This window comes from Mytilus galloprovincialis, chromosome 11 (genome assembly GCF_965363235.1).
Source record: "Mytilus galloprovincialis chromosome 11, xbMytGall1.hap1.1, whole genome shotgun sequence".
Classification (NCBI taxonomy): domain Eukaryota; kingdom Metazoa; phylum Mollusca; class Bivalvia; order Mytilida; family Mytilidae; genus Mytilus; species Mytilus galloprovincialis.
The window spans coordinates 61436322-61463526 of record NC_134848.1 but is presented as its reverse complement, the minus strand read 5'-3'; the positions used below and the strand labels follow the sequence as shown (position 1 = coordinate 61463526).

At 38.3% G+C, this 27205-nt stretch overlaps 1 protein-coding gene across 1 annotated transcript in view; it reads right to left on the bottom strand.

Annotated features, from left to right (window-relative positions):
• Window positions 1-744: 744 nt before the first annotated feature.
• The window catches only part of LOC143052542 (apolipoprotein D-like), a 41965-nt gene continuing 15504 nt past the window's right edge, over window positions 745-27205 (bottom strand). Inside the window, exons 3-5 of the mRNA XM_076225594.1 lie at window positions 7450-7532; window positions 5055-5147; window positions 745-1083 (exon numbers count right to left, since the gene is read on the bottom strand). Coding sequence (XP_076081709.1) covers window positions 950-1083; window positions 5055-5147; window positions 7450-7532 — 310 coding nt within the window. The 3' untranslated portion in view covers window positions 745-949. The remainder of the gene's footprint in view (window positions 1084-5054; window positions 5148-7449; window positions 7533-27205) is intronic.

Below are 27205 nucleotides of genomic sequence, written 5' to 3'. Positions count from 1 at the left end.
TTGTTAAAACAGGATGATTAGTTATAACATGTCGCTAACATGTTTAACCCTGCCTGTCCAAAATCAGGAGCCTGTAATTCAATGGTTGTTGTTTGTTAATGTGTTACATATTTGTTTTCGTTTATTATTTGTTCTGAAATTAGGCCGTTAGTTTTCTCGTTTGAATTGTTTTACATTGTCATTTTGGGGCATTTTATAGCTGACTATGCAGTATGGGCTTCGCTCATTGTTGAAAGCCGTACGATGACATATAGTTGTTAATTTCTGTGTCATTTGATCTTTTGTGGAGAGTTTTGTCATTGGCAATCATACCACTTCTTTTTTTTTATATTCAAGTATTCGCAAGAGGAAACGCCAAGAAAACGTTATCATTGAATTTTTTCATGTCGCACAATTTATTCCAGAGATCATGTTATCTTTTCTTCACTTCACACCAGTATTATCCATTCAAAACTAAAAGACAAATTGAAAGAATTGGTTCTGCTTTTTTTCATTAAAAAATAAAAGTAAACGTTTATACAAGTGTATAATAGGGATATATCCATTTTCGCTAGCCAGGGGATACGACCCACCCCCTTTCCGTTACCCTTTGCGGATTAAGTAAGAATTGTGGATCTACTAGGTTATGATTTTCATTGGATGCAGTCGTAACTGCCTGCATCCAATCAAAAGTCGCAAACAACGTAAAATAAATATTTGGCACATTACAAACGTTGATGGTGCCAGAATGAAAGAATAAGGAAATAAAACAGTAATATTTAATTAATGACAAAATCAAAACTATTTTTTAAATGTTTTTGAAGTATGTCCCATGTTTAACATACACCCAGTTTACTTGGATAAACTTATCTATATGTTATATATACATTACATGTTATATGTACCATTTTCAAATAATATATATATATATATATATATATATATATATATTTATTTAATATCCATTGTTTTACGCGCAACCAATTTGATCGGTTTTTCTAAACGAGGTTGTGTCAATGTGATACGTTTGTAGAATGTTCTTTAATCTGTTTGTTGTTGTTTCGTCTACACCATTACGGTCTCGTGTCAGTATCCAAGCAATTTCTATAAAATAGGAAACAAAAAAGTAAAGATAAAACTGAGAAAAGAAATGGGGAATTTTTTAAAGAGACAGCAACCCGACTAGAGAAGTTTTTGCTAGGATACACACTCCCTAATCTAGTATATTATAAGAGCATTAACACTCTACTGTGTCAACACGGCACTAAAGACAAACTCTGTAACAAATAAATTGAGAATGGAAATACTAAACCCCAACCGAAATATACACAAGAAACTAAAATTACAATGATACAATGATATAAATTTAACAAAGGCCAGAGTGTGAATTATTATAAACTACAATATTATAGCAGTTTTGAAGCAAATACAGTTTTAATAGTACAAATGTCTATCAAAAGTTTATGCAAAATGAAACTGACACCTTATAAATTTAATGCGTCTGAAGAGCTATATTAAGCTGTATTCGACCCGTTCAAACCAAAACTGGTAGGCAAGGAATGTAAACAATAGAACTCGAGTTCTATGAATCGTCAATTATTAAGATGCATGCATACCCGAATCTAGTTATATGTATATATCTTGAGTTAAACTAGATAAGTATTCTAAACATATTGACGTTTCGTTTGAAAGAAGTGAAATATCTGAGACTTTTTTTTAAATCCTTTCAGTTAATACCTCTTAATATATTTATCAATACTCTCATCAACCTGCGGTTATCAATGCCTAACTCGCCGTTTCAGAATCTAATGCATCCTGGGTAATATTTTCAAAAGTGTACACCACGACGTCCTGATTGGTTAAAAATGTCATAAACAATGGAAATTTAACCAATGACGCGGCGTTATTTTCATTTTGGGGTACGAACAATGAAATTACCCATGATTCTTTAGATTCTGAAAAGGCTAACTATAGGGTTATGATTAAACGTGTATATGTTACATGTCTGTCCTGAATATTAATTTAGTCAAAGATTTGCTACTGGGTATAAAGCAAATAACATTATATGTATTGTGTGTAATTTATTGACAATGTTTAATGGAGCCCAACTTCTTATTTCTCGATAGTTCTCAAAGACTATAAAATACATGCCTTTTGTCTTTTTTAATCAGATAAAATAAACTTCAGATGGGGAAAACTAGTACACATTTTTAAAAACAAGCACTCAGAATGTAATATGCTTGCCGATAGGAAACATTTCATCCAGAATTCAAACGACATGTATGTTAGAAACTATAGGTCTCAGTAGGATTTTCAATAATGAGCAAAACTTCCGCTTTTAAAAGCCCCGACATGACAATATGGCAAAAATTCCAAAAGCAAAAACCAAATAGTTAACTGATTTTTATAGCTTGTTTTTATATTGTAATATAACACCACTGCCAACGGTATGCTAGAAGAGGGATAAGCGGCAAAAAATTAAGTTAAATCTGTTCCATTCGATACGTACCTGCCCGTTGTGTGCAGCCTGTAATTTAGGGGTTGTCGTATATAATGATTGCTTTATATCATATTTGTTTTCGTTTATTGTTTTGTTCCTAGACCAGGCTTAAGTTATTGTGTTTGGATTGGATTGTATGACTTGTGTAATTTCAGAGCAATTTATCGCTGACTATGCTGTTTCCAATTTGCTCATTTTTGAAAGCCGTATGGTGACCATACATTGTCTGTTGTATACATGTAACAAAATAGTGTATAGTACTGACATACTTTACACTGCTGTCAATCAGCGCACGTATATATGTTTGTCTTGTATGTTTTTATCAATTATAGGTTTGTTTGTGTATGTTCAACTAAAGATTCCTCGTTGTTTGGCTTACTTCAATATTTCAAAAGAATAACTTGAATTCAAATTATGAGAATTAATTTGCAGTTTATGATGCACGGGTTGTAAAATCGGAATACAGTTAAAAAAAGATAATTAATGATTTCTATGGGCTGAAATATTGCCAGAGGGGTGGGGGGGGGGGGGTTAAAATTCTTCAAGTTTTGAATATCTAAAATCGATTTTTACATATATCCCTATTGGTAAATCAATTTTTCCCAAATTAAGTTAAGAGGGGGGTAGGGGTGTCAGTGAAAAAACTATGTGAATTAAGTTTTTTTTATCCTACATTGAACTTTTGATGTCGTCCCTTACGCAAAGAGACAATGTAAATAAAAACTGTTTGAAGCTCAGTCTTTTGTGCTTCCAATTTGTATTACTACGGTATGGAGAATATACAAGTCATGTTCTTAACTGTTTTTTTTTTTTTTTGCAATTGAACTGTTTTGTGTGTGTCTGTGAAGAAATCTTAACAATGCATTGGCTGGTGTGTTTTTGATTAATGTCACAGTGATTTACTCACCACCACTTCATTTGACCTTTTCATTTGACCTTTAGTGAATACTTGTCTCATTGGAAATCATGCCACATCTTCTTATTTCTAAATCGCATTCTTTTATCAATTAACCGTTTAACTTGTCTGGAATATAAACAAATTGGAAAAAAAAACGAACTAGCTACATAGTAAAAGAACACCATGCTGTTTTCGTCGGAAAATGTCCGTTCAAAGTCAGGAATATGCCAGTTGTTTCATATGCGTTCCATTGATTGATCACGTCTGATTTTGTCAGTTTTTACGGATTTCTCTTCTTTTTTTTTTAAGGTGGTACCTAACACTACAGGGAGATAAAATCAGCTAAACGTTTTAATAACGTTGTGTTGTTAAAGGGATATTAAGCATCTCAATGATGAAAATTAGTGTTTGTCAAATTGCTATATATAACCAGTGTAATTTTTTTGATAAAACGGTTGGTTCAAAATATTTAAAATTTTTATATTTTTGTCAAGGGGTCAACGTAAATACTTTGCCAAAATTTTAAGAAAATTAAACGAGCCAAATTAATTTTAGTTAAAGTGTTGGGTACCACCTTAAACTTCCTTGAAATCCGGTATTTTTGTTATACCTTTTTTTAAACATGGTAAGAGAATATAGTAAGTTGCTTTTCGGATCATTTGAATATCAAGTAAATGCCTTCTCCCAAAATCCACATAAAATTTCATTAGACATTTTGGAAATTGTTTTAAAAAAAGATTGGCACTAGTGGAGAAAGAAATATTTTAACCCTTCAAAAACATTTTAATTAATGCGTTAGTTTAAATGGAATATGTACGTGTGTTACATAGTATTTTGAGATATATAGTTAATAGCTCCTGCCTATGTGTGTATTTTCAAAGTATTCACCTGTTTCTTCATATACTAGACTAAGATATGTCAATGACTAGTAAGACGATGTAAAACCATGTTAAATCTCATTACAAACACCAAGTTCCATTAAAATCTTGTCGTCCATAATAAAACCAGAAGAAAAGTGACATTAGGAACTTTTACCATCCTAAGAAAAGTGCTTTATATGAACTCTCGTTTTAAATTGAATATGTATATGAGTTCTCGTTTTAAATTGAGTATGCATATGAACTATCGTTTTGAATTGAATATGTATATGACCTCTCGTTTTAAATTGAATATGTATATTAACTCTCGTTTTAAATTGAATATTTATATGAACTCTCGTTTTAAATTTAATATTTATTAATATGGACTCTCGTTTTAAATTGAATATTTCTCGTTTTAGTTTTAAGTTGAATATTTCTTGTTTTAAATGTTTCTTTATTCTTAATTATAATCTTTCTTTATTTCAAATACCCAAAGATATTATAGATTTACTATTTTACAACTTAATCCAATGTCTCAAAAAATGCGAAACTTACACTCAACTCCAAAAGAAGCAATTATCGATATTTTTCTAAGTTTAACTGGAAGAAAGTTATCCGATTATTATCATATATTATAAAATGAGAAATATTCAATTCAAAACGAGAGTCCATATTAATAAACATCAATTTAAAACGAGAGTTCATATAAAGCACTTTTCTCATTACGGTAAAAGTTCATAATGTCACTTTTCTTCCGGTTATAATAACAACAAATTGTATTAAATAATCTGTGCTGGCGACACAGTTAGTACAGTACCTGCTCTTGCAAAATAGAAGTCGCTACAAGACCAAACCAAGGAGTAGGTGTCATAATCTGTGTCTAAAACCCAATAGGCTCCTGCTGGTTGGACTATAAATAAATATAAATAAAACATATTGGATGTCTAACATATCTTTCAATGTGGGAATGTATAACTTTTCAACTATAATTGTACAACAATGATGATCTGGATTTCTTAATTCTTTGTTTTTATACCAATTTTTCTCTACACTTTATTTATTTTGTCCATTATTCTCAATCATTAGTATGTTTACCCCATTATTTATTTAGTCCCGTATGCTTATTCTGCCGCGACTGTTGTCCATTATTCTCTATTCTGTTATCGTTCCAAAAATGCATTTAATAATCACTTCCCTTGAATGCTAAGAAACAAACATTCCATTAACCTGTTATGTAAACCCCATTCAATCCTAAGTAAGTCTGTAAACAATTGTTGCACTAGAAGGGCAAACGATACCAGAGGGACATTCAAGTCATAAACTAAAATTAAACTGACAACGCCATGGCTAAAAATAAAAAGGACGATTGATCATTAGCCGGCAGATGGCGATAACTTTGCAGCAGCTTGATCAATAGCAAATTTTAATCTCGAACACAAGACATGCTTGTGTTGATAATTTTTTTTTTTAAATATTTGATTTAATTTCATCATGTAAAGCTATTTGAATTCAGCAGTTTAATTTAATCTGAATTATTTATGTCTGCATTCAACGCATCAATAACTTTACATTTACATATGAGTAGAAATATCCTTTATTCCCCAAAAGAATAAAAACCAGATGCTCCGCAGGGCGCAGCTTTATACGACCGCAGAGTTCGAACCCTGAACATTGGGGTAAGTATGGACACAAAATTCAAGCTTGATACAGCTCTGAATTTGGATTGTGATTAAATAGTTGACACAAGACAGGTTTCTGACACATAAGGAATGTGGTCTAAGAACTTAAACTTAAAAAAATTTAATTTTAAATTGGACATTATCTATTATGGTCCAGATTCAGCATATCAAAGAACCCCAAGAATTCAATTTTTGATGAAATCAAATAAAGTTCAATTGTGGACCCTTTAGACCTCAATGTGGACCAATCTGATAACCGGGCCCAAACATAAAAAATCTAAATACATGGTTAGATCAAGCATATATCAAAGAACCCATATATACAATTTTGTTGAAATCAAACAAAGTTTAATTTTGGACCGCAATTTGGACCAACTTGAAAACTGGGCCTATAATCAAAAATCTAAATACAGGTTTAGATTCAGTACATCAAAGAACCCCAAGGATTCAATTTTTGTTGAAATCAAACAAAGTTTAATTTTGGACCACGATTTGGACCAATTTGAAAACTGGGTCCATAATAAAAAATCTAAGTACATGTTTAGATTCAGCATATCAAAAACCCCCAAGAATTCAATTTTTGTTGAAATCAAACAAAGTTTAATTTTGGACCCCAATTTGGACCAACTTGAAAACTGGGCCAATAATAACAAATCTAAGTACATGTTTAGATTCAGCATATCAAAGAACCCTAAGAATTCTTTTTTTGTTAAAATCAAACTTAGTTTAATTTAAGACCCTTTGGACCTTAATGTAGACCAATTTGAAAATGGGACCAAAAATTAAGAATCTACATACACAGTTAGATTCGGCATATCAAAGAACCCCAATTATTCAATTTTTTATGAATTCAAACAAAGTTAGATTTTGGACCCTTTGGGCCCCTTATTCCTAAATTGTTGGGACCAAAACTCCCAAAATCAATCCCTTCCTTCCTTTAGTAGTCATAAACCTTGTGTCAAAATTTCATAGATTTCTATGTACTTAAACTAAAGTTATAGTGCGAAAACCAAGAAAATGCTTATTTGGGCCCTTATTTGGCCCCTAATTCCCAAACTGTTGGGACCAAAACTTCCAAACTCAATCCCAACCTTCCTTTTATAGTCATAAACCTTGTGTTTAAATTTCATAGATTTCTATTCACTTATACTAAAGTTATAGTGCGAAACCAAGAGTCTTCGGACGCCGACGACGACTACGACGACTACGGACGACGACGCCAACGTGATATTAATATACGACCAAAAAATTTTCAATTTTTGCGGTCGTATAAAAAGTAGTTTTTCCTTCATATGACTTTTTCATCAAGATATCCAATTTTGCACCAATATCAGTAGAACATTGATAATGGGATGAACTTTTGACTGATGGTTGGTTGCTTTACGCTGCTTCAGCACAAAATCATCTATCGCTGCAACATCGACGTAAAAAAAGTAATTGTAACACTAGCATTTCGCAATAATATGTACAACAAAAAGAATATTAAATTGCACATTTTCTAATCAAAATAATCATTAAATATAATATACTTACACCTGGAAAACTTGACAGATAATTTTGCTGGTTCTTTCTCTCCTATAGTTGCTCTACCGACAGCTTCACTTGGACGACCAGTTCTACAAAGAAAATATACAACCTTAAGTTATGGAAAGCCAACGGGGTCAAATTTCTTAATTCGTTATTTGTCAATTCGTAACTTGTAACTGTGTAACTTCTAAATTGTTAATTCCTAAATTGTTAATTTGTAACTTGTTACAAATTGACAATTAACAAATGAAGAATGTTGAATTTTGATACAAAGATACAAGTTACAAATCGACAATTTACGAATGAAGCATTATGAAATTGCACAGTTACAAGTATTAAACAAACTGACAGTTTACCGATTAAGAATGTTGAAACTACAAAGGTGCAAGTTACAAAACCAGACTCAAGCTGGCAGCCACTTTTATCGGCCAATCAAGATAGCAGCCACTTTTTTCCAGCAGCCAATTTTGACGATATGTCTAAAAACCAAAAAACTGCGTGAGGCTCAAACGTTCCAAAAATCGCTAAATCTTAGTTAAATGCAATCTAACAGCGGAAATCGACAATTTCACGGTTTCTGCTAATTTCTAAAGCATTTCATTCCGTTTTAAATATGTATGTAAGCGGTCTGTCCTTTATTTGACATTCGATAATTGATATTCAATATCTGCTAGCCGTCGGTTCAATATTTAAATTTAGTTGAAAATCACTATAAAGCCTGAGGGAAAAGATACCATTCTATGACCCCTTCAAGCTGTCATACATTTCGTTGTCCTCGAATATAAACCCTGATACAAGTTATATATTTGTCTTTACGTTATATAGATTTTTATCAATAAAACATAACAGAGGATTCACCAAAGATGTAATTTAATATATAAAATATGAAACAAAATCCAATTACTCCAGAAACATATAGAAATATACATAGAAATACTTATGGAAAGCCAAACAAGAAAAGAAATTAATATTGAACACCTACCAGAGACTGCTTAAATGAAGGTGACCACCCTAAGACGACTTTGGACCTCTGTGGTGGCCAGACGGGCCCGGATCCCAGAAAAATATTTAAGTGGGGAATAGCTTGGGTCAATACCTTTCAAATGAGCTAGGTCCGGTTCGGAACTTTGCCGTTGGTATATGCTGAAAAGTACCGAATGTATGCATATGGTTAATACGGAAAATTACGTTAAGGGGCACCTTTGAACCTCTGTGGTGGCCAGACGGGCCCGGATCCCAGAAAAATATTTAAGTGGGGAATAGCTTGGGTCAATACCTTTAAAATGAGCTAGGTCCGGTTCGGAACTTTGCCGTTGGTATATGCCGAAAAGTACCGAATGTATGCATATGGTTAATACAGAAAATTACGTTAAGGGGCACCTTTGAACCTCTGTGGTGGCCAGACGGGCTCGGATCTCAGAAAAATATTTAAGTGGGGAATAGCTTGGGTCAATACCTTTAAAATGAGCTAGGTCCGGTTTGGAACTTTGCCGTAGGGATATGTCGAGGAGTACCGAATGTGTGGTTAATATGGAAAATACGTAAATTGGCAACTTTGAACCTCTGTGGTGGCCAGACGGGCCCGGATCCCAGAAAAATATTTAAGTGGGGAATAGCTTGGGTCAATACCTTCAAAATGAGCTAGGTCCGGTTCGGAACTTTGCCGTTGGTATATGCCGAAAAGTACCGAATGTATGCATATGGTTAATACGGAAAATTACGTTAAGGGGCACCTTTGAACCTCTGTGGTGGCCAGACGGGCCCGGATCCCAGAAAAATATTTAAGTGGGGAATAGCTTCGGTCAATACCTTTAAAATGAGCTAGGTCCGGTTCGGAACTTTGCCGTTGGTGTATGCCGAAAAGTACCAAATGTATGCATATGGTTAATACGGAAAATTACGTTAAGGGGCACCTTTGAACCTCTGTGGTGGCCAGACGGGCCCGGATCCCAGAAAAATATTTAAGTGGGGAATAGCTTGGGTCAATACCTTTAAAATGAGCTAGGTCCGGTTCGGAACTTTGCCGTTGGTATATGCCGAAAAGTACCGAATGTATGCATATGGTTAATACGGAAAATTACGTTAACGGGCACCTTTGAACCTCTGTGGTGGCCAGACGGGCCCGGATCCCAGAAAAATATTTAAGTGGGGAATAGCTTGGGTCAATACCTTTAAAATGAGCTAGGTCCAGTTTGGAACTTTGCCGTAGGGATATGTCGAGGAGTACCGAATGTGTGGTTAATATGGAAAATACGTAAATTGGCAACTTTGAACCTCTGTGGTGGCCAGACGGGCCCGGATCCCAGAAAAATATTTAAGTGGGGAATAGCTTGGGTCAATACCTTTAAAATGAGCTAGGTCCGGTTCGGAACTTTGCCGTTGGTATATGCCGAAAAGTACCGAATGTATGCATATGGTTAATACGGAAAATTACGTTAAGGGGCACCTTTGAACCTCTGTGGTGGCCAGACGGGCCCGGATCCCAGAAAAATATTTAAGTGGGGAATAGCTTGGGTCAATACCTTTAAAATGAGCTAGGTCCGGTTCGGAACTTTGCCGTTGGTATATGCCGAAAAGTACCGAATGTATGCATATGGTTAATACGGAAAATTACGTTAAGGGGCACCTTTGAACCTCTGTGGTGGCCAGACGGGCCCGGATCCCAGAAAAATATTTAAGTGGGGAATAGCTTGGGTCAATACCTTTAAAATGAGCTAGGTCCGGTTCGGAACTTTGCCGTTGGTATATGCCGAAAAGTACCGAATGTATGCATATGGTTAATACGGAAAATTACGTTAAGGGGCACCTTTGAACCTCTCTGGTGGCCAGACGGGCCCGGATCCCAGAAAAATATTTAAGTGGGGAATAGCTTGGGTCAATACCTTTAAAATGAGCTAGGTCCGGTTCGGAACTTTGCCGTTGGTATATGCCGAAAAGTACCGAATGTATGCATATGGTTAATACGGAAAATTACATTAAGGGGCACCTTTGAACCTCTGTGGCGGCCAGACGGGCCCGGATCCCAGAAAAATATTTAAGTGGGGAATAGCTTGGGTCAATACCTTTAAAATGAGCTAGGTCCGGTTTGGAACTTTGCCGTAGGGATATGTCGAGGAGTATCGAATGTGTGGTTAATATGGAAAATACGTAAATTGGCAACTTTGAACCTCTGTGGTGGCCAGACGGGCCCGGATCCCAGAAAAATATTTAAGTGGGGAATAGCTTGGGTCAATACCTTTAAAATGAGCTAGGTCCGGTTCGGAACTTTGCCGTTGGTATATGCCGAAAAGTACCGAATGTATGCATATGGTTAATACGGAAAATTACGTTAAGGGGCACCTTTGAACCTCTGTGGTGGCCAGACAGGCCCGGATCCCAGAAAAATATTTAAGTGGGGAATAGCTTGGGTCAATACCTTTAAAATGAGCTAGGTCCGGTTCGGAACTTTGCCGTTGGTATATGCCGAAAAGTACCGAATGTATGCATATGGTTAATACGGAAAATTACGTTAAGGGCACCTTTGAACCTCTGTGGCGGCCAGACGAGCCCGGATCCCAGAAAAATATTGAAGTGGGGAATAGCTTGGGTCAATACCTTTAAAATGAGCTAGGTCCGGTTCGGAACTTTGCCGTTGGTATATGCCGAAAAGTACCGAATGTATGCATATGGTTAATACGGAAAATTACGTTAAGGGGCACCTTTGAACCTCTGTGGTGGCCACACGGGCCCGGATCCCAGAAAAATATTTAAGTGGGGAATAGCTTGGGTCAATACCTTTAAAATGAGCTAGGTCCAGTTCGGAACTTTGCCGTTGGTATATGCCGAAAAGTACCGAATGTATGCATATGGTTAATACGGAAAATTACGTTAAGGGGCACCTTTGAACCTCTGTGGTGGCCAGACGGGCCCGGATCCGAGAAAAATATTTAAGTGGGGAATAGCTTGGGTCAATACCTTTAAAATGAGCTAGGTCCGGTTCGGAACTTTGCCGTTGGTATATGCCGAAAAGTACCGAATGTATGCATATGGTTAATACGGAAAATTACGTTAAGGGGCACCTTTGAACCTCTGTGGTGGCCAGACGGGCCCGGATCCCAGAAAAATATTTAAGTGGGGAATAGCTTGGGTCAATACCTTTAAAATGAGCTAGGTCCGGTTCGGAACTTTGCCGTTGGTGTATGCCGAAAAGTACCGAATGTATGCATATGGTTAATACGGAAAATTACGTTAAGGGGCACCTTTGAACCTCTGTGGTGGCCAGACGGGCCCGGATCCCAGAAAAATATTTAAGTGGGGAATAGCTTGGGTCAATACCTTTAAAATGAGCTAGGTCCGGTTCGGAACTTTGCCGTTGGTATATGCCGAAAAGTACCGAATGTATGCATATGGTTAATACGGAAAATTACGTTAAGGGGCACCTTTGAACCTCTGTGGTGGCCACACGGGCCCGGATCCCAGAAAAATATTTAAGTGGGGAATAGCTTGGGTCAATACCTTTAAAATGAGCTAGGTCCGGTTCGGAACTTTGCCGTTGGTATATGCCGAAAAGTACCGAATGTATGCATATGGTTAATACGGAAAATTACGTTAAGGGGCACCTTTGAACCTCTGTGGTGGCCAGACGGGCCCGGATCCCAGAAAAATATTTAAGTGGGGAATAGCTTGGGTCAATACCTTTAAAATGAGCTAGGTCCGGTTCGGAACTTTGCCGTTGGTATATGCCGAAAAGTACCGAATGTATGCATATGGTTAATACGGAAAATTACGTTAAGGGGCACCTTTGAACCTCTGTGGCGGCCAGACGGGCCCGGATCCCAGAAAAATATTTAAGTGGGGAATAGCTTGGGTCAATACCTTTAAAATGAGCTAGGTCCGGTTTGGAACTTTGCCGTAGGGATATGTCGAGGAGTATCGAATGTGTGGTTAATATGGAAAATACGTAAATTGGCAACTTTGAACCTCTGTGGTGGCCAGACGGGCCCGGATCCCAGAAAAATATTTAAGTGGGGAATAGCTTGGGTCAATACCTTTAAAATGAGCTAGGTCCGTTGCGGAACTTTGCCGTTGGTATATGCCGAAAAGTACCGAATGTATGCATATGGTTAATACGGAAAATTGCGTTAAGGGGTACCTTTGAACCTCTGTGTAATGAATAATACAATAACATCACTTACTATAGCGTTATAGTTACAACGTTACCATAGCATAATGTTTGTACCTTGCGTGTTTTCCGAAGTATGTAACGAAAAATTGTAAGAAAATGTAAGTTCACAATATAGATAAAAGAAATTTAAATTTATGTCCATCTCAAATAAAATAATCTAGTTCCTTAACCTTAACTGATCACAACTAAAGTTTATCTCATAGTCCATTCATGTACTTTTCTTCTGCCGCCTACTGTAGCATCACTCAGCTGTAATTTTCTTTATGCGTTGTAAGTTCCTTTCTTGTATCTATTTGGGTGCTTGACTCTACCAGTTGAGGGTGTGTTCGTTCGTCTAGGTAGCAAGTTACTTTCTTTGAAATTTTCCTTAAGTGGGTTCATGTGCGATCTACTTTGTACGAGCCATTGTGATGTGTCTTCTGGTCTTCTTTTGGCAACGGTCGTGCCTGAAGGTATATCATCTGAACGGTCATGTTTCCATAGCAACTTTGCCGTGGACTTTCCTTTTTCGCTGCGTTCTTGTCTTCAATGACGTTTACCAGAGCTATAGATGTTGTCGGATGGTTGATGTTTCTATTGATTAGTCCTGATAACACACATCCGAACTTTGACTGTACAACGATTGGTCATTTTCCTCTTATAACTCTGTCCTCGATAATTTACCAGTAGTAGTCGGTGCCTATGAGTAAGTCAATTTCGAAACGTTCTGTACTTAAGTTTAAATGTGGAAAGTTCCTTGTAGTCTGTGAAATCTTGTTTTAAATCGGAACGGCAATCTCTGGAACAATGAGTGTGTCGATGTGGACTTTTTCTCCTGTGTCGGTCTGTAACTGTATTGTTGCAGTGTCTAAGTTGCGAACCTTCTGGGATAAATTTCAAATCACAGACGGATGAATGCTTACTTTTTCTGTAGGATTTATTTCTAATTTATCAGTTAATTTCTGAGTTATAAAATTGAAGAAGGCTGTGCTCCCTCGTCAAATAAGATGTTACTTTCTAGTTCTTGGTCGTTATTTACAACTGGTGCAGTTGTTGTTTTCGGGAGAATTTCGTGACTCTGATGTGATGGATACATTACTGTAGTCTCGTTTGGTGTTTTAGCTATGTTGATTGCTGACTATTGTATTGTAGGCTGCGGTGTCATACCTGGAATTACCTCTTTTCCTTTACATATGCTAGTATGATGTATTCCGTTACACTTTTTGCATCGTTCAGTAGAGTGGCATGCGGCTACTTAGTGTGACCCTTTATAGTTAAAGCATAACTGTTTCTGTTTTACAATTTGATTTCTTATGTTTACGTCTGTTACTTCAGGGCAGTCCGCCGGATAGTGCTCAGCTAAACAAAATATACATGTATGTGTATTTACCATCTTACGTGTGTCTTTGAATTCGCTCTTGTATGAATGTGATTGCGTACCCATAAAAGAGTGCAGTGGCGTACAATATGTCTGAATTCATGACTCCTTCGCCAGCTTTAAGTATTTCAATCTCTTTAGTTATTGCTATTCGTAGATTTTTCAATATCAAGTTATATCTCCCGCGTGTTCTTGCAATAGATTTTCTCATGTCAATCGGTAACTTGTCCAAAACTAAAGCGAACCATACATCTCAGGTGTTTGACAAAGTGACTCTAATCCTCGCACATATGATTCAAGTTTGTCTCCGTAAGATCTCAAGCTAAATGCATCATTTGTCGGTGCGGGTCAGCTCATGAGTGATTTCATGTAAGCATTACAAAATTGTGTGAGTTTCCAAATCTCTCTCTTAGCAAACAAACGGCTGTCTCATAATTGGTGTGCGTAAGCGCAAATCCTGCTATTGTTTGGCGGCGGTTCTTATAAGCTGGGCTTTCAGATAACTAAATTTCTGTATTGGTGTAAGGCTACTATTTTAGTGTATGGTACATTCGTAAAAGTCCCAAAATGTGCTCAACTGCAAAACATACCCGTCAAAATGTGGCTTATCTAATTAAAATAATCTATGATTTACATTACTAAATACATTTGGTAGTTGGGCTGGTGGTTGTATACACGAACAATCTTCCTGAGTATTGTATGATTGTAAAATCGGACCAATAAAGTTGCTTGATTGATTTCCGGTAGGATTTTCCTCCGATGGAATTCGTTTTCTAGTGTTTAGCATGTAAACGGCTGATGTGTTTTTATAAATAGCGTTTGATGTAGGTATATAGCATTCAGTGTTAGCGTTCATTGTTTACTTTCTTTTAAATTAGAATTATTGTTGGGGGATTTGATTGTTTGCTTAAGTTTTCGTATTTGCTTTAGTTTACTGTCTAAATCAAACATATACTCATCCGAGTCTGTAATTTCTTGTTCAATGTGATCCTCGTGTTGGATTTCTTTCATCTTCTCGTTTAAATCATGAATAATCTTCTTTTTCTGGGTTACGGCATACTCTATGGCTTTGAATTCCTCCATTTTGACGTTTTCAGTATTCTCTTTCAGCTTCTCGAATTTGATCCATAGCTTCGTCAATGCTGCTCTGTTGACGACACGTATTGCCTTTAACGTCCGTCACGGCACCATAAATGTTAAAAAATAAATGCGTTGTTTGTTCTATATACGTTTAATCGTCATGATAGCTAATAAATAATACAATAACGTCACGCACTATAGTGTTATGGTAACAACGTTACCATAGCATAATGTTTGTATTTGTGTATTTTCTGACATGATTATTATGGAAATATGTTAAGGCACAACTTTTAACCCCAATTGTGGTCAGGATTGCCATGATCCCAGAAAAAATATTAAATCGGAATTTTGCCGTAAGGATATGCTAAGATGTTCCGAATATGTGGTTTGTAAGTTAAATACGTTATATGAATTTCGGAACCACTGTAATGCAGATGCCTCTGAATTATATAAAAAAAGTAGTGAATAGCCTGGGTTCATACCAGTGGTGTAGAATAGAGAATGCTGCAACACTTTCAATTTTAGTAATTAACAGTGAACGTGAAAGTAGGAAGGTGACAGTGAAAAAAGTGACGTCATATTAGTAAGTAAAAGTTATGACGTAACATTATACAGGTAAATAAGCATCATGGTGTAAAAGTTAAAGTAGTCTGATTTAAAACTGCTCATTAAGATGTTTAAGGTTTTAGAGTAAGGTGTGTTAGGGTAAGGGGTGTTAGGGTTAGAATTTGAATAGGAGTACGGGTGGTGTTTTTTAAATTGAAAAAAAAACAGAATATAGGAATATTTAGGATTATGAAGGCATCTTATAATCAATATTATTTCATTGATCTGAATACCTTTGACACAAAAGAAAAACAAAAATGGAAGGACCTGCCAACAAGTGAGGTGAAACAAATTATTGACACTACAAGTGGGGATGAAATAATTTGTGATACTTACCTACTAATCTTGAAGTCAATAAAACGGGTAACAAGTAAGGTGTGGGCTTGTAGTGGGTTGTATTACGAAACAAGAACGTTGGAAGGACCGTTCATCAGAAGTACGACTGCCTATACCCTTATTAGACAGAAAACCGCGTAGTAGTACGTGTCCTTATTTTTCTTTTCACATCTAAACATTAGATTAAAAAAATTACAAGTGGTGGTTAGGGGTGTAAAATTGAAAAAAAAAAAATCATAAAAGACATATGTGTGTAAGTATTAAATAAACAATGACATTAACAAACAAAAACATACCGGGTACGCCTAGATTGTCAGTTAATATACATGCTATACATAATGAAGAGGTTGCGCTAGGTTTATAAAGACAATACCAACGGGTCATTTACAAATAACGGAAAACTAATTACATCGAATGGCAAAGGATTTGGGGTTAAAAGGATATAGTATAAACCCATAAGACGTGTTGGTTAAGCTTATTGAAGACAAAACGCATCAAGTGTTACCCCATACAGAAGTGTTCACTAAAAATGAATTAATACTAAAAGCAAAGAAACGTGGTATACCTTATATATAGATCAAGATAAAGGAACAAGGACTGCAACAAGACATAGCTAAGAAACCAGTTATTAAGATGAAAGATGGTAGAAAAAAACTACAGTGTTTATTGAACCATTTGTTAATTCATTTTTAAGGCAAGTCGAAGTGCTTAACATACATTTGATTCGTAAAATTTCAGAAGACAACTTAAAGTAGGCATCGAAGGTGCTTCTAGTACAGTTGGTAAAAAAAACCTTGCAACAGGTGACAGTGATTCCACTTTTAAGGTCAACTCAAGCATGGCAAGTTAGTATTACTGAATCAACCAACTAAGACACTGAACTAACAGGATTGATAGAAAAGGCAAAAGAAAGCATAGCAACTTACATGCGTGATGGAAGTGAGTGAACGTTAGTCATATTGTAGAAGTACACCTTCATATGAATAAATTGTATCCCTGAAGTTTGAGTCTTACATACGCCTTTCAGTAAAACTAGCACAGAAGAAGGCCATTATTAACGTGAGCTGTATTCTCACATCACATCATGAATAGGTGGATCAGAAAAGTACATTTTACGAGTGAGTCAATACAAAAAATACAAAAAAGTACCCGTTAAAAATTAAAAAAACATCAGAAAGAATAGAACTCACACAAACACGTTGTATTTAACCAATGCTACTGAACATCATTACTGTTGGATAAAACGTTTGTACTTGTTTGGCTTTATAAATATTTTGATATGAGCATCACTGATGAGTCTTATGTAGACGAAACACGCGTCTGGCGTACAAAATTATAATCCTGGTACTTTGATAACTATTTACACCACTGGGTGCCACTGCTGGTGGACGTTTCGTCCCCGAGGGTATTACCAGCCCAGTAGTCAACACTTCGGTGTTGACATGAATATCAATATTGTGGTCATTTTTATAAATTTCCCGTTTACAAAACTGAATTTTTTCGAAAAACTAAGGATTTTCTTATCCCAGGAATAGATTACCTTAGCCGTATTTTGCACAACTTTTTGGAATTTTGGATCCTAAATGCTCTTCAACTTTGTACTTGTTTGGCTTTATAAATATTTTGATATGAGCGTCACTGATGAGTCTTATGTAGACGAAACGCGCGTCTGGCGTACAAAATTATAATCCTGGTACTTTGATAACTATTATCACATTTGTTAAGTCCCCAAGTTTCATCCCACAATGGTAAAGTGTTTTTGTCGAAGATGTTTCAATCATTGTTAAAGTAAGACTTTTTAGAAGAACATTTAATGTATTGTGATATGATGAATGGAGTGAAAATTGAAATTCCAGAAGAAGATACCATTACAATATCTTACAACATAGTACCAACGTAAAATGCGATTTCCTTATGTTATTTATGCTGACATTCAATGTAGATAAGAACAGATAGACACTTGCCAACCTGACAAACTAAAAGCTTACACGGATGTAAACTAATAAAATACACCTTCTGGTTTTACTACCGTGTCCAGTATGCTCATAGGGAATATAAAGAAACAAAAGTGTACTCACTGGAAGACATTGTTCAGAGATTTGTGGCTTGTATGGAAGAGATAATGAAGGCGATTGCAGACATCTACATTGATAAAAGACCTGGTGATGACTGAAGAAGATCCCAATGATTTACAGCGAGTTAAGATTGTCACATGTGCGATGATGAATTAGGTGAAGACAAAGTGCGTGATCACGAGCGTTCGACAGGTAAGTATCGTGTTGCAGCACATAAAAAAAATGTAACTTAGACTGTCAATTACCGGTAAGAAATGCTTTTCATTGATTCGTGTAAGTTTATGTTAAATTCGTCCGACACCTTATATATTTAGCTTAGAATTTAAAGTTGAACCAATTTAAGGTATGAAAGTCGTGATTTAGGTAGAATAATGAATTTATGATAAATAATTAAAAATAAAATGTTTATCTTACGATTTCATGAAGGGTCATTACGACATGACGAAAACACGACTACTATCTGCTGACCGACTTAATTATAAACACATTAGTGTGGCTGACTATGTTCATGTACTACATGTGTTTACTATTTATTTTTTTTTAATTTGAAACAGTGTTGTTTCCAATGGTTGGTATTAACCAAAGTGCATCGTGTGTCAAACTTTAACAATCAATTTGGCTTAAAATTTTCATTGACCTGAACACTAACCTTAGAATCATAGCCAGCATCGTATCTGAAAAGTATTCCTTTAAACTGATGAACAACTCAATGTTTGAAAATACCATGGAAAACACACGTTAACGGGTGAATATAATATTAATGACTACTGATAAGCAACCGTTGAAACTAATAGCTACATCCAACTGTGACCAATTCGTGGTGTATAACGAGTCCATGGTAGAAGTAAACATAAAGAAAACCAAACTAAAGTTTAACAAGCCTGTGTACTAAGGAGCAATTATCTTAGACATTTCAAAGATTTCAAATGTACGACATTCATTTTGTTAACTAACTTTGTATGGATTCTTACAAGATGTGTTAATATCGAATGGGTGATGGTCAACACACCAGGAAAGCTAAAGGAACGAAGAAACAAGTCAATTGACAGAACATTACATTTAACGATTGCAAGACGTGTTTGATGACCTTTTAACCCTTCCATTATGAGACCTGGAACCCATTGGACGTGTTAGTTTAAGACGACAACAAGCAAAGCGTATTTTCATTCTTACGGACTTTAATTCCCCCTTACGTAATGGTAAATTACTTGAAGCTTAAGATCTACTACATCACCGATGAACTTCAGATAAGAGCACCAGTGGTCTGTGGAAACTTTTGTTTGTAATTGTCACAATTGTTGTCTGAAGGAAAACCTTGATGAAGTTGCGTTTCCAAGACAGACAAATTTGGACTTTATGGAAATTGAGAAATACATAGGAGTCAATAACTTGAAGAATTGAACATGAACAACAATCCTATCACTAACATTAAATCTTAGAATAATAATACGGATGCTGCAACAAAACGACGAGTCATGCGTCAATTGAAACACTATTCGAAACCGTTAGAATTAAAATTACAATCCGCGTGTAACCAGATAAAGAGAGATATAAAAAGACTAGAGAAAGAATATGATACAGTCATTAAAGAACTCGAGAAAAGGGTAGATGAGTTTAAGACCACTCTGCACCAAGAACTCGAGGTAAATCAGATTAAAAACTCGACACATAAAACATTGATGAACTCTTGAAACTTTAGTTGTCAATAGAAGCTTAAGACCAAAACAAGGAAAATCTAGAGAGTCTGAGGATGTCTATTCTATCGAAACATGCTGTTGGGAGATTAAAATCCGTTAGTGGTTTATTATTTGGTAAAGACGTAGTCCAGATGTTTAATCCTTCACCACATTAATACTCGCATAACGAAAGTATCCATTATAATCTTGGGCAAATTGTCAAAGCCTATACTTGCTAAAAGGTTGGTACTGCAAATCTTATTATTTAAATCAAGAGTTTAAGGACTCAGGTTACCCTTTTCATGGAACAAAGACCTCTTTCACCCACACCTGTTTTGTTTTCGCAAGACCTTTCCGATGCGGTTCAAATCCTGAACCGTCTTTTAAGTTAAGGTTCATAAAAAGAACTTTGTACTTTTTCGTCAGTAAAATCCTTGATGCGATACCTTTGGGCTTAAGTCTTTAACACTTGGGACACCAGTTAAGACTTTTCTCGGTCCACCTTTTTAAACATTCTTTTCTTTAAAGTTTAAAACTGTGTCCGTCCCCTACTTTAAATTTAACCTGTTTCAATGAAAGAAGGTTACCAAACAAGTTCTATACACTTTATATTCGTGTTCTTTTTTACTAGCATTATAAGAAGCCATCTTAATTTATCTATATTTGGAGGTGTTGTACTATCTGGGATCCGGGCCCGCCTGGCCACCACAGAAGGTTCTATGGTGCCCCTTAACGTCAATTTCCGTATTAACCACACATTCGGTACTTTTCGGCATATACCAACGCCAAAGTTCCAAACTGGACCTAGCTCATTTTAAAGGTATTGATCCAAGCTATTCCCCAGTTAAATATTTTTCTGGGATCCGGGCCCGTTTGGCCACCACAGAGGTTCAAAGTTGCCAATTTACGTATTTTCCATATCTACCACACATTCGGTACTCCTCGACATATCCCTACGGCAAAGTTCCGAACCGGACCTAGCTCTCTTCAGAGGTATTGATCCAAGCTATTTGCCACTTAAATATTTTTCTGGGATCCGGGCCCGTCTGGCCACCACAGAGGTTCAGAGTTGCCCATTTACGTATTTTCCATATCAACCACACATTCGGTACTCCTCGACATATTCCTACGGCAAAGTTCCGAACCGGACCTAGCTCATTGCAAAGGTATTGATTCAAGCTATTTGCCACTTAAATATTTTTCTGGGATCCGGGCCCGTCTGGCCACCACAGAGGTTCAAAGTTGCCAATTTACGTATTTTCCATATCTACCACACATTCGGTACTCCTCGACATATCCCTACGGCAAAGTTCCGAACCGGACCTAGCTCTCTTCAGAGGTATTGATCCAAGCTATTTGCCACTTAAATATTTTTCTGGGATCCGGGCCCGTTTGGCCACCACAGAGGTTCAGAGTTGCCCATTTACGTATTTTCCATATCAACCACACATTCGGTACTCCTCGACATATTCCTACGGCAAAGTTCCGAACCGGACCTAGCTCATTTCAAAGGTATTGATTCAAGCTATTTGCCACTTAAATATTTTTCTGGGATCCGGGCCCGTCTGGCCACCACAGAGGTTCAAAGGTGCCCCTTAACGTAATTTTCCGTATTAACCATATGCATACATTCGATACTTTTCGGCATATACCAACGGCAAAGTTCCGAACCGGACCTAGCTCATTTTAAAGGTATTGACCCAAGCTATTCCCCAGTTAAATATTTTTCTGGGATCCGGGCCCGTCTGGCCACCACAGAGGTTCAAAGTTGCCAATTTACGTATTTTCCATATCTACCACACATTCGGTACTCCTCGACATATCCCTACGGCAAAGTTCCGAACCGGACCTAGCTCTCTTCAGAGGTATTGATCCAAGCTATTTGCCACTTAAATATTTTTCCGGGATCCGGGCCCGTCTGGGCACCACAGAGGTTCAAAGTTGCCCATTTACGTATTTTCCATATCAACCACACATTCGGTACTCCTCGACATATTCCTACGGCAAAGTTCCGAACCGGACCTAGCTCATTTCAAAGGTATTGATTCAAGCTATTTGCCACTTAAATATTTTTCTGGGATCCGGGCCCGTCTGGCCACCACAGAGGTTCAAAGGTGCCCCTTAACGTAATTTTCCGTATTAACCATATGCATACATTCGATACTTTTCGGCATATACCAACGGCAAAGTTCCGAACCGGACCTAGCTCATTTTAAAGGTATTGACCCAAGCTATTCCCCAGTTAAATATTTTTCTGGGATCCGGGCCCGTCTGGCCACCACAGAGGTTCAAAGTTGCCAATTTGCGTATTTTCCATATCTACCACACATTCGGTACTCCTCGACATATCCCTACGGCAAAGTTCCGAACCGGACCTAGCTCTCTTCAGAGGTATTGATCCAAGCTATTTGCCACTTAAATATTTTTCTGGGATCCGGGCCCGTCTGGCCACCACAGAGGTTCAGAGTTGCTCATTTACGTATTTTCCCTATCAACCACACATTCGGTACTCCTCGACATATTCCTACAGCAAAGTTCCGAACCGGACCTAGCTCATTTCAAAGGTATTGATTCAAGCTATTTGCCACTTAAATATTTTTCTGGGATCCGGGCCCGTCTGGCCACCACAGAGGTTCAAAGGTGCCCCTTAACGTAATTTTCCGTATTAACCATATGCATACATTCGATACTTTTCGGCATATACCAACGGCAAAGTTCCGAACCGGACCTAGCTCATTTTAAAGGTATTGACCCAAGCTATTCCCCAGTTAAATATTTTTCTGGGATCCGGGCCCGTCTGGCCACCACAGAGGTTCAAAGTTGCCAATTTGCGTATTTTCCATATCTACCACACATTCGGTACTCCTCGACATATCCCTACGGCAAAGTTCCGCAACGGACCTAGCTCTCTTCAGAGGTATTGATCCAAGCTATTTGCCACTTAAATATTTTTCTGGGATCCGGGCCCGTCTGGCCACCACAGAGGTTCAGAGTTGCCCATTTACGTATTTTCCATATCAACCACACATTCGGTACTCCTCGACATATTCCTACGGCAAAGTTCCGAACCGGACCTAGCTCATTTCAAAGGTATTGATTCAAGCTATTTGCCACTTAAATATTTTTCTGGGATCCGGGCCCGTCTGGCCACCACAGAGGTTCAAATGTGCCCCTTAACGTAATTTTCCGTATTAACCATATGCATACATTCGATACTTTTCGGCATATACCAACGGCAAAGTTCCGAACCGGACCTAGCTCATTTTAAAGGTATTGACCCAAGCTATTCCCCAGTTAAATATTTTTCTGGGATCCGGGCCCGTCTGGCCACCACAGAGGTTCAAAGTTGCCAATTTGCGTATTTTCCATATCTACCACACATTCGGTACTCCTCGACATATCCCTACGGCAAAGTTCCGAACCGGACCTAGCTCTCTTCAGAGGTATTGATCCAAGCTATTTGCCACTTAAATATTTTTCTGGGATCCGGGCCCGTCTGCCCACCACAGAGGTTCAGAGTTGCCCATTTACGTATTTTCCATATCAACCACACATTCGGTACTCCTCGACATATTCCTACGGCAAAGTTCCGAACCGGACCTAGCTCATTTCAAAGGTATTGATTCAAGCTATTTGCCACTTAAATATTTTTCTGGGATCCGGGCCCGTCTGGCCACCACAGAGGTTCAAAGGTGCCCCTTAACGTAATTTTCCGTATTAACCATATGCATACATTCGATACTTTTCGGCATATACCAACGGCAAAGTTCCGAACCGGACCTAGCTCATTTTAAAGGTATTGACCCAAGCTATTCCCCAGTTAAATATTTTTCTGGGATCCGGGCCCGTCTGGCCACCACAGAGGTTCAAAGTTGCCAATTTGCGTATTTTCCATATCTACCACACATTCGGTACTCCTCGACATATCCCTACGGCAAAGTTCCGCAACGGACCTAGCTCTCTTCAGAGGTATTGATCCAAGCTATTTGCCACTTAAATATTTTTCTGGGATCCGGGCCCGTCTGGCCACCACAGAGGTTCAGAGTTGCCCATTTACGTATTTTCCATATCAACCACACATTCGGTACTCCTCGACATATTCCTACGGCAAAGTTCCGAACCGGACCTAGCTCATTTCAAAGGTATTGATTCAAGCTATTTGCCACTTAAATATTTTTCTGGGATCCGGGCCCGTCTGGCCACCACAGAGGTTCAAATGTGCCCCTTAACGTAATTTTCCGTATTAACCATATGCATACATTCGATACTTTTCGGCATATACCAACGGCAAAGTTCCGAACCGGACCTAGCTCATTTTAAAGGTATTGACCCAAGCTATTCCCCAGTTAAATATTTTTCTGGGATCCGGGCCCGTCTGGCCACCACAGAGGTTCAAAGTTGCCAATTTGCGTATTTTCCATATCTACCACACATTCGGTACTCCTCGACATATCCCTACGGCAAAGTTCCGAACCGGACCTAGCTCTCTTCAGAGGTATTGATCCAAGCTATTTGCCACTTAAATATTTTTCTGGGATCCGGGCCCGTCTGGCCACCACAGAGGTTCAGAGTTGCCCATTTACGTATTTTCCATATCAACCACACATTCGGTACTCCTCGACATATTCCTACGGCAAAGTTCCGAACCGGACCTAGCTCATTTCAAAGGTATTGATTCAAGCTATTTGCCACTTAAATATTTTTCTGGGATCCGGGCCCGTCTGGCCACCACAGAGGTTCAAAGGTGCCCCTTAACGTAATTTTCCGTATTAACCATATGCATACATTCGATACTTTTCGGCATATACCAACGGCAAAGTTCCGAACCGGACCTAGCTCATTTTAAAGGTATTGACCCAAGCTATTCCCCAGTTAAATATTTTTCTGGGATCCGGGCCCGTCTGGCCACCACAGAGGTTCAAAGTTGCCAATTTGCGTATTTTCCATATCTACCACACATTCGGTACTCCTCGACATATCCCTACGGCAAAGTTCCGAACCGGACCTAGCTCTCTTCAGAGGTATTGATCCAAGCTATTTGCCACTTAAATATTTTTCTGGGATCCGGGCCCGTCTGGCCACCACAGAGGTTCAGAGTTGCTCATTTACGTATTTTCCCTATCAACCACACATTCGGTACTCCTCGACATATTCCTACAGCAAAGTTCCGAACCGGACCTAGCTCATTTCAAAGGTATTGATTCAAGCTATTTGCCACTTAAATATTTTTCTGGGATCCGGGCCCGTCTGGCCACCACAGAGGTTCAAAGGTGCCCCTTAACGTAATTTTCCGTATTAACCATATGCATACATTCGATACTTTTCGGCATATACCAACGGCAAAGTTCCGAACCGGACCTAGCTCATTTTAAAGGTATTGACCCAAGCTATTCCCCAGTTAAATATTTTTCTGGGATCCGGGCCCGTCTGGCCACCACAGAGGTTCAAAGTTGCCAATTTGCGTATTTTCCATATCTACCACACATTCGGTACTCCTCGACATATCCCTACGGCAAAGTTCCGCAACGGACCTAGCTCTCTTCAGAGGTATTGATCCAAGCTATTTGCCACTTAAATATTTTTCTGGGATCCGGGCCCGTCTGGCCACCACAGAGGTTCAGAGTTGCCCATTTACGTATTTTCCATATCAACCACACATTCGGTACTCCTCGACATATTCCTACGGCAAAGTTCCGAACCGGACCTAGCTCATTTCAAAGGTATTGATTCAAGCTATTTGCCACTTAAATATTTTTCTGGGATCCGGGCCCGTCTGGCCACCACAGAGGTTCAAATGTGCCCCTTAACGTAATTTTCCGTATTAACCATATGCATACATTCGATACTTTTCGGCATATACCAACGGCAAAGTTCCGAACCGGACCTAGCTCATTTTAAAGGTATTGACCCAAGCTATTCCCCAGTTAAATATTTTTCTGGGATCCGGGCCCGTCTGGCCACCACAGAGGTTCAAAGTTGCCAATTTGCGTATTTTCCATATCTACCACACATTCGGTACTCCTCGACATATCCCTACGGCAAAGTTCCGAACCGGACCTAGCTCTCTTCAGAGGTATTGATCCAAGCTATTTGCCACTTAAATATTTTTCTGGGATCCGGGCCCGTCTGGCCACCACAGAGGTTCAGAGTTGCCCATTTACGTATTTTCCATATCAACCACACATTCGGTACTCCTCGACATATTCCTACGGCAAAGTTCCGAACCGGACCTAGCTCATTTCAAAGGTATTGATTCAAGCTATTTGCCACTTAAATATTTTTCTGGGATCCGGGCCCGTCTGGCCACCACAGAGGTTCAAAGGTGCCCCTTAACGTAATTTTCCGTATTAACCATATGCATACATTCGATACTTTTCGGCATATACCAACGGCAAAGTTCCGAACCGGACCTAGCTCATTTTAAAGGTATTGACCCAAGCTATTCCCCAGTTAAATATTTTTCTGGGATCCGGGCCCGTCTGGCCACCACAGAGGTTCAAAGTTGCCAATTTGCGTATTTTCCATATCTACCACACATTCGGTACTCCTCGACATATCCCTACGGCAAAGTTCCGAACCGGACCTAGCTCTCTTCAGAGGTATTGATCCAAGCAAGCTATTTGCCACTTAAATATTTTTCTGGGATCCGGGCCCGTCTGGCCACCACAGAGGTTCAGAGTTGCTCATTTACGTATTTTCCCTATCAACCACACATTCGGTACTCCTCGACATATTCCTACAGCAAAGTTCCGAACCGGACCTAGCTCATTTCAAAGGTATTGATTCAAGCTATTTGCCACTTAAATATTTTTCTGGGATCCGGGCCCGTCTGGCCACCACAGAGGTTCAAAGGTGCCCCTTAACGTAATTTTCCGTATTAACCATATGCATACATTCGATACTTTTCGGCATATACCAACGGCAAAGTTCCGAACCGGACCTAGCTCATTTTAAAGGTATTGACCCAAGCTATTCCCCAGTTAAATATTTTTCTGGGATCCGGGCCCGTCTGGCCACCACAGAGGTTCAAAGTTGCCAATTTGCGTATTTTCCATATCTACCACACATTCGGTACTCCTCGACATATCCCTACGGCAAAGTTCCGCAACGGACCTAGCTCTCTTCAGAGGTATTGATCCAAGCTATTTGCCACTTAAATATTTTTCTGGGATCCGGGCCCGTCTGGCCACCACAGAGGTTCAGAGTTGCCCATTTACGTATTTTCCATATCAACCACACATTCGGTACTCCTCGACATATTCCTACGGCAAAGTTCCGAACCGGACCTAGCTCATTTCAAAGGTATTGATTCAAGCTATTTGCCACTTAAATATTTTTCTGGGATCCGGGCCCGTCTGGCCACCACAGAGGTTCAAATGTGCCCCTTAACGTAATTTTCCGTATTAACCATATGCATACATTCGATACTTTTCGGCATATACCAACGGCAAAGTTCCGAACCGGACCT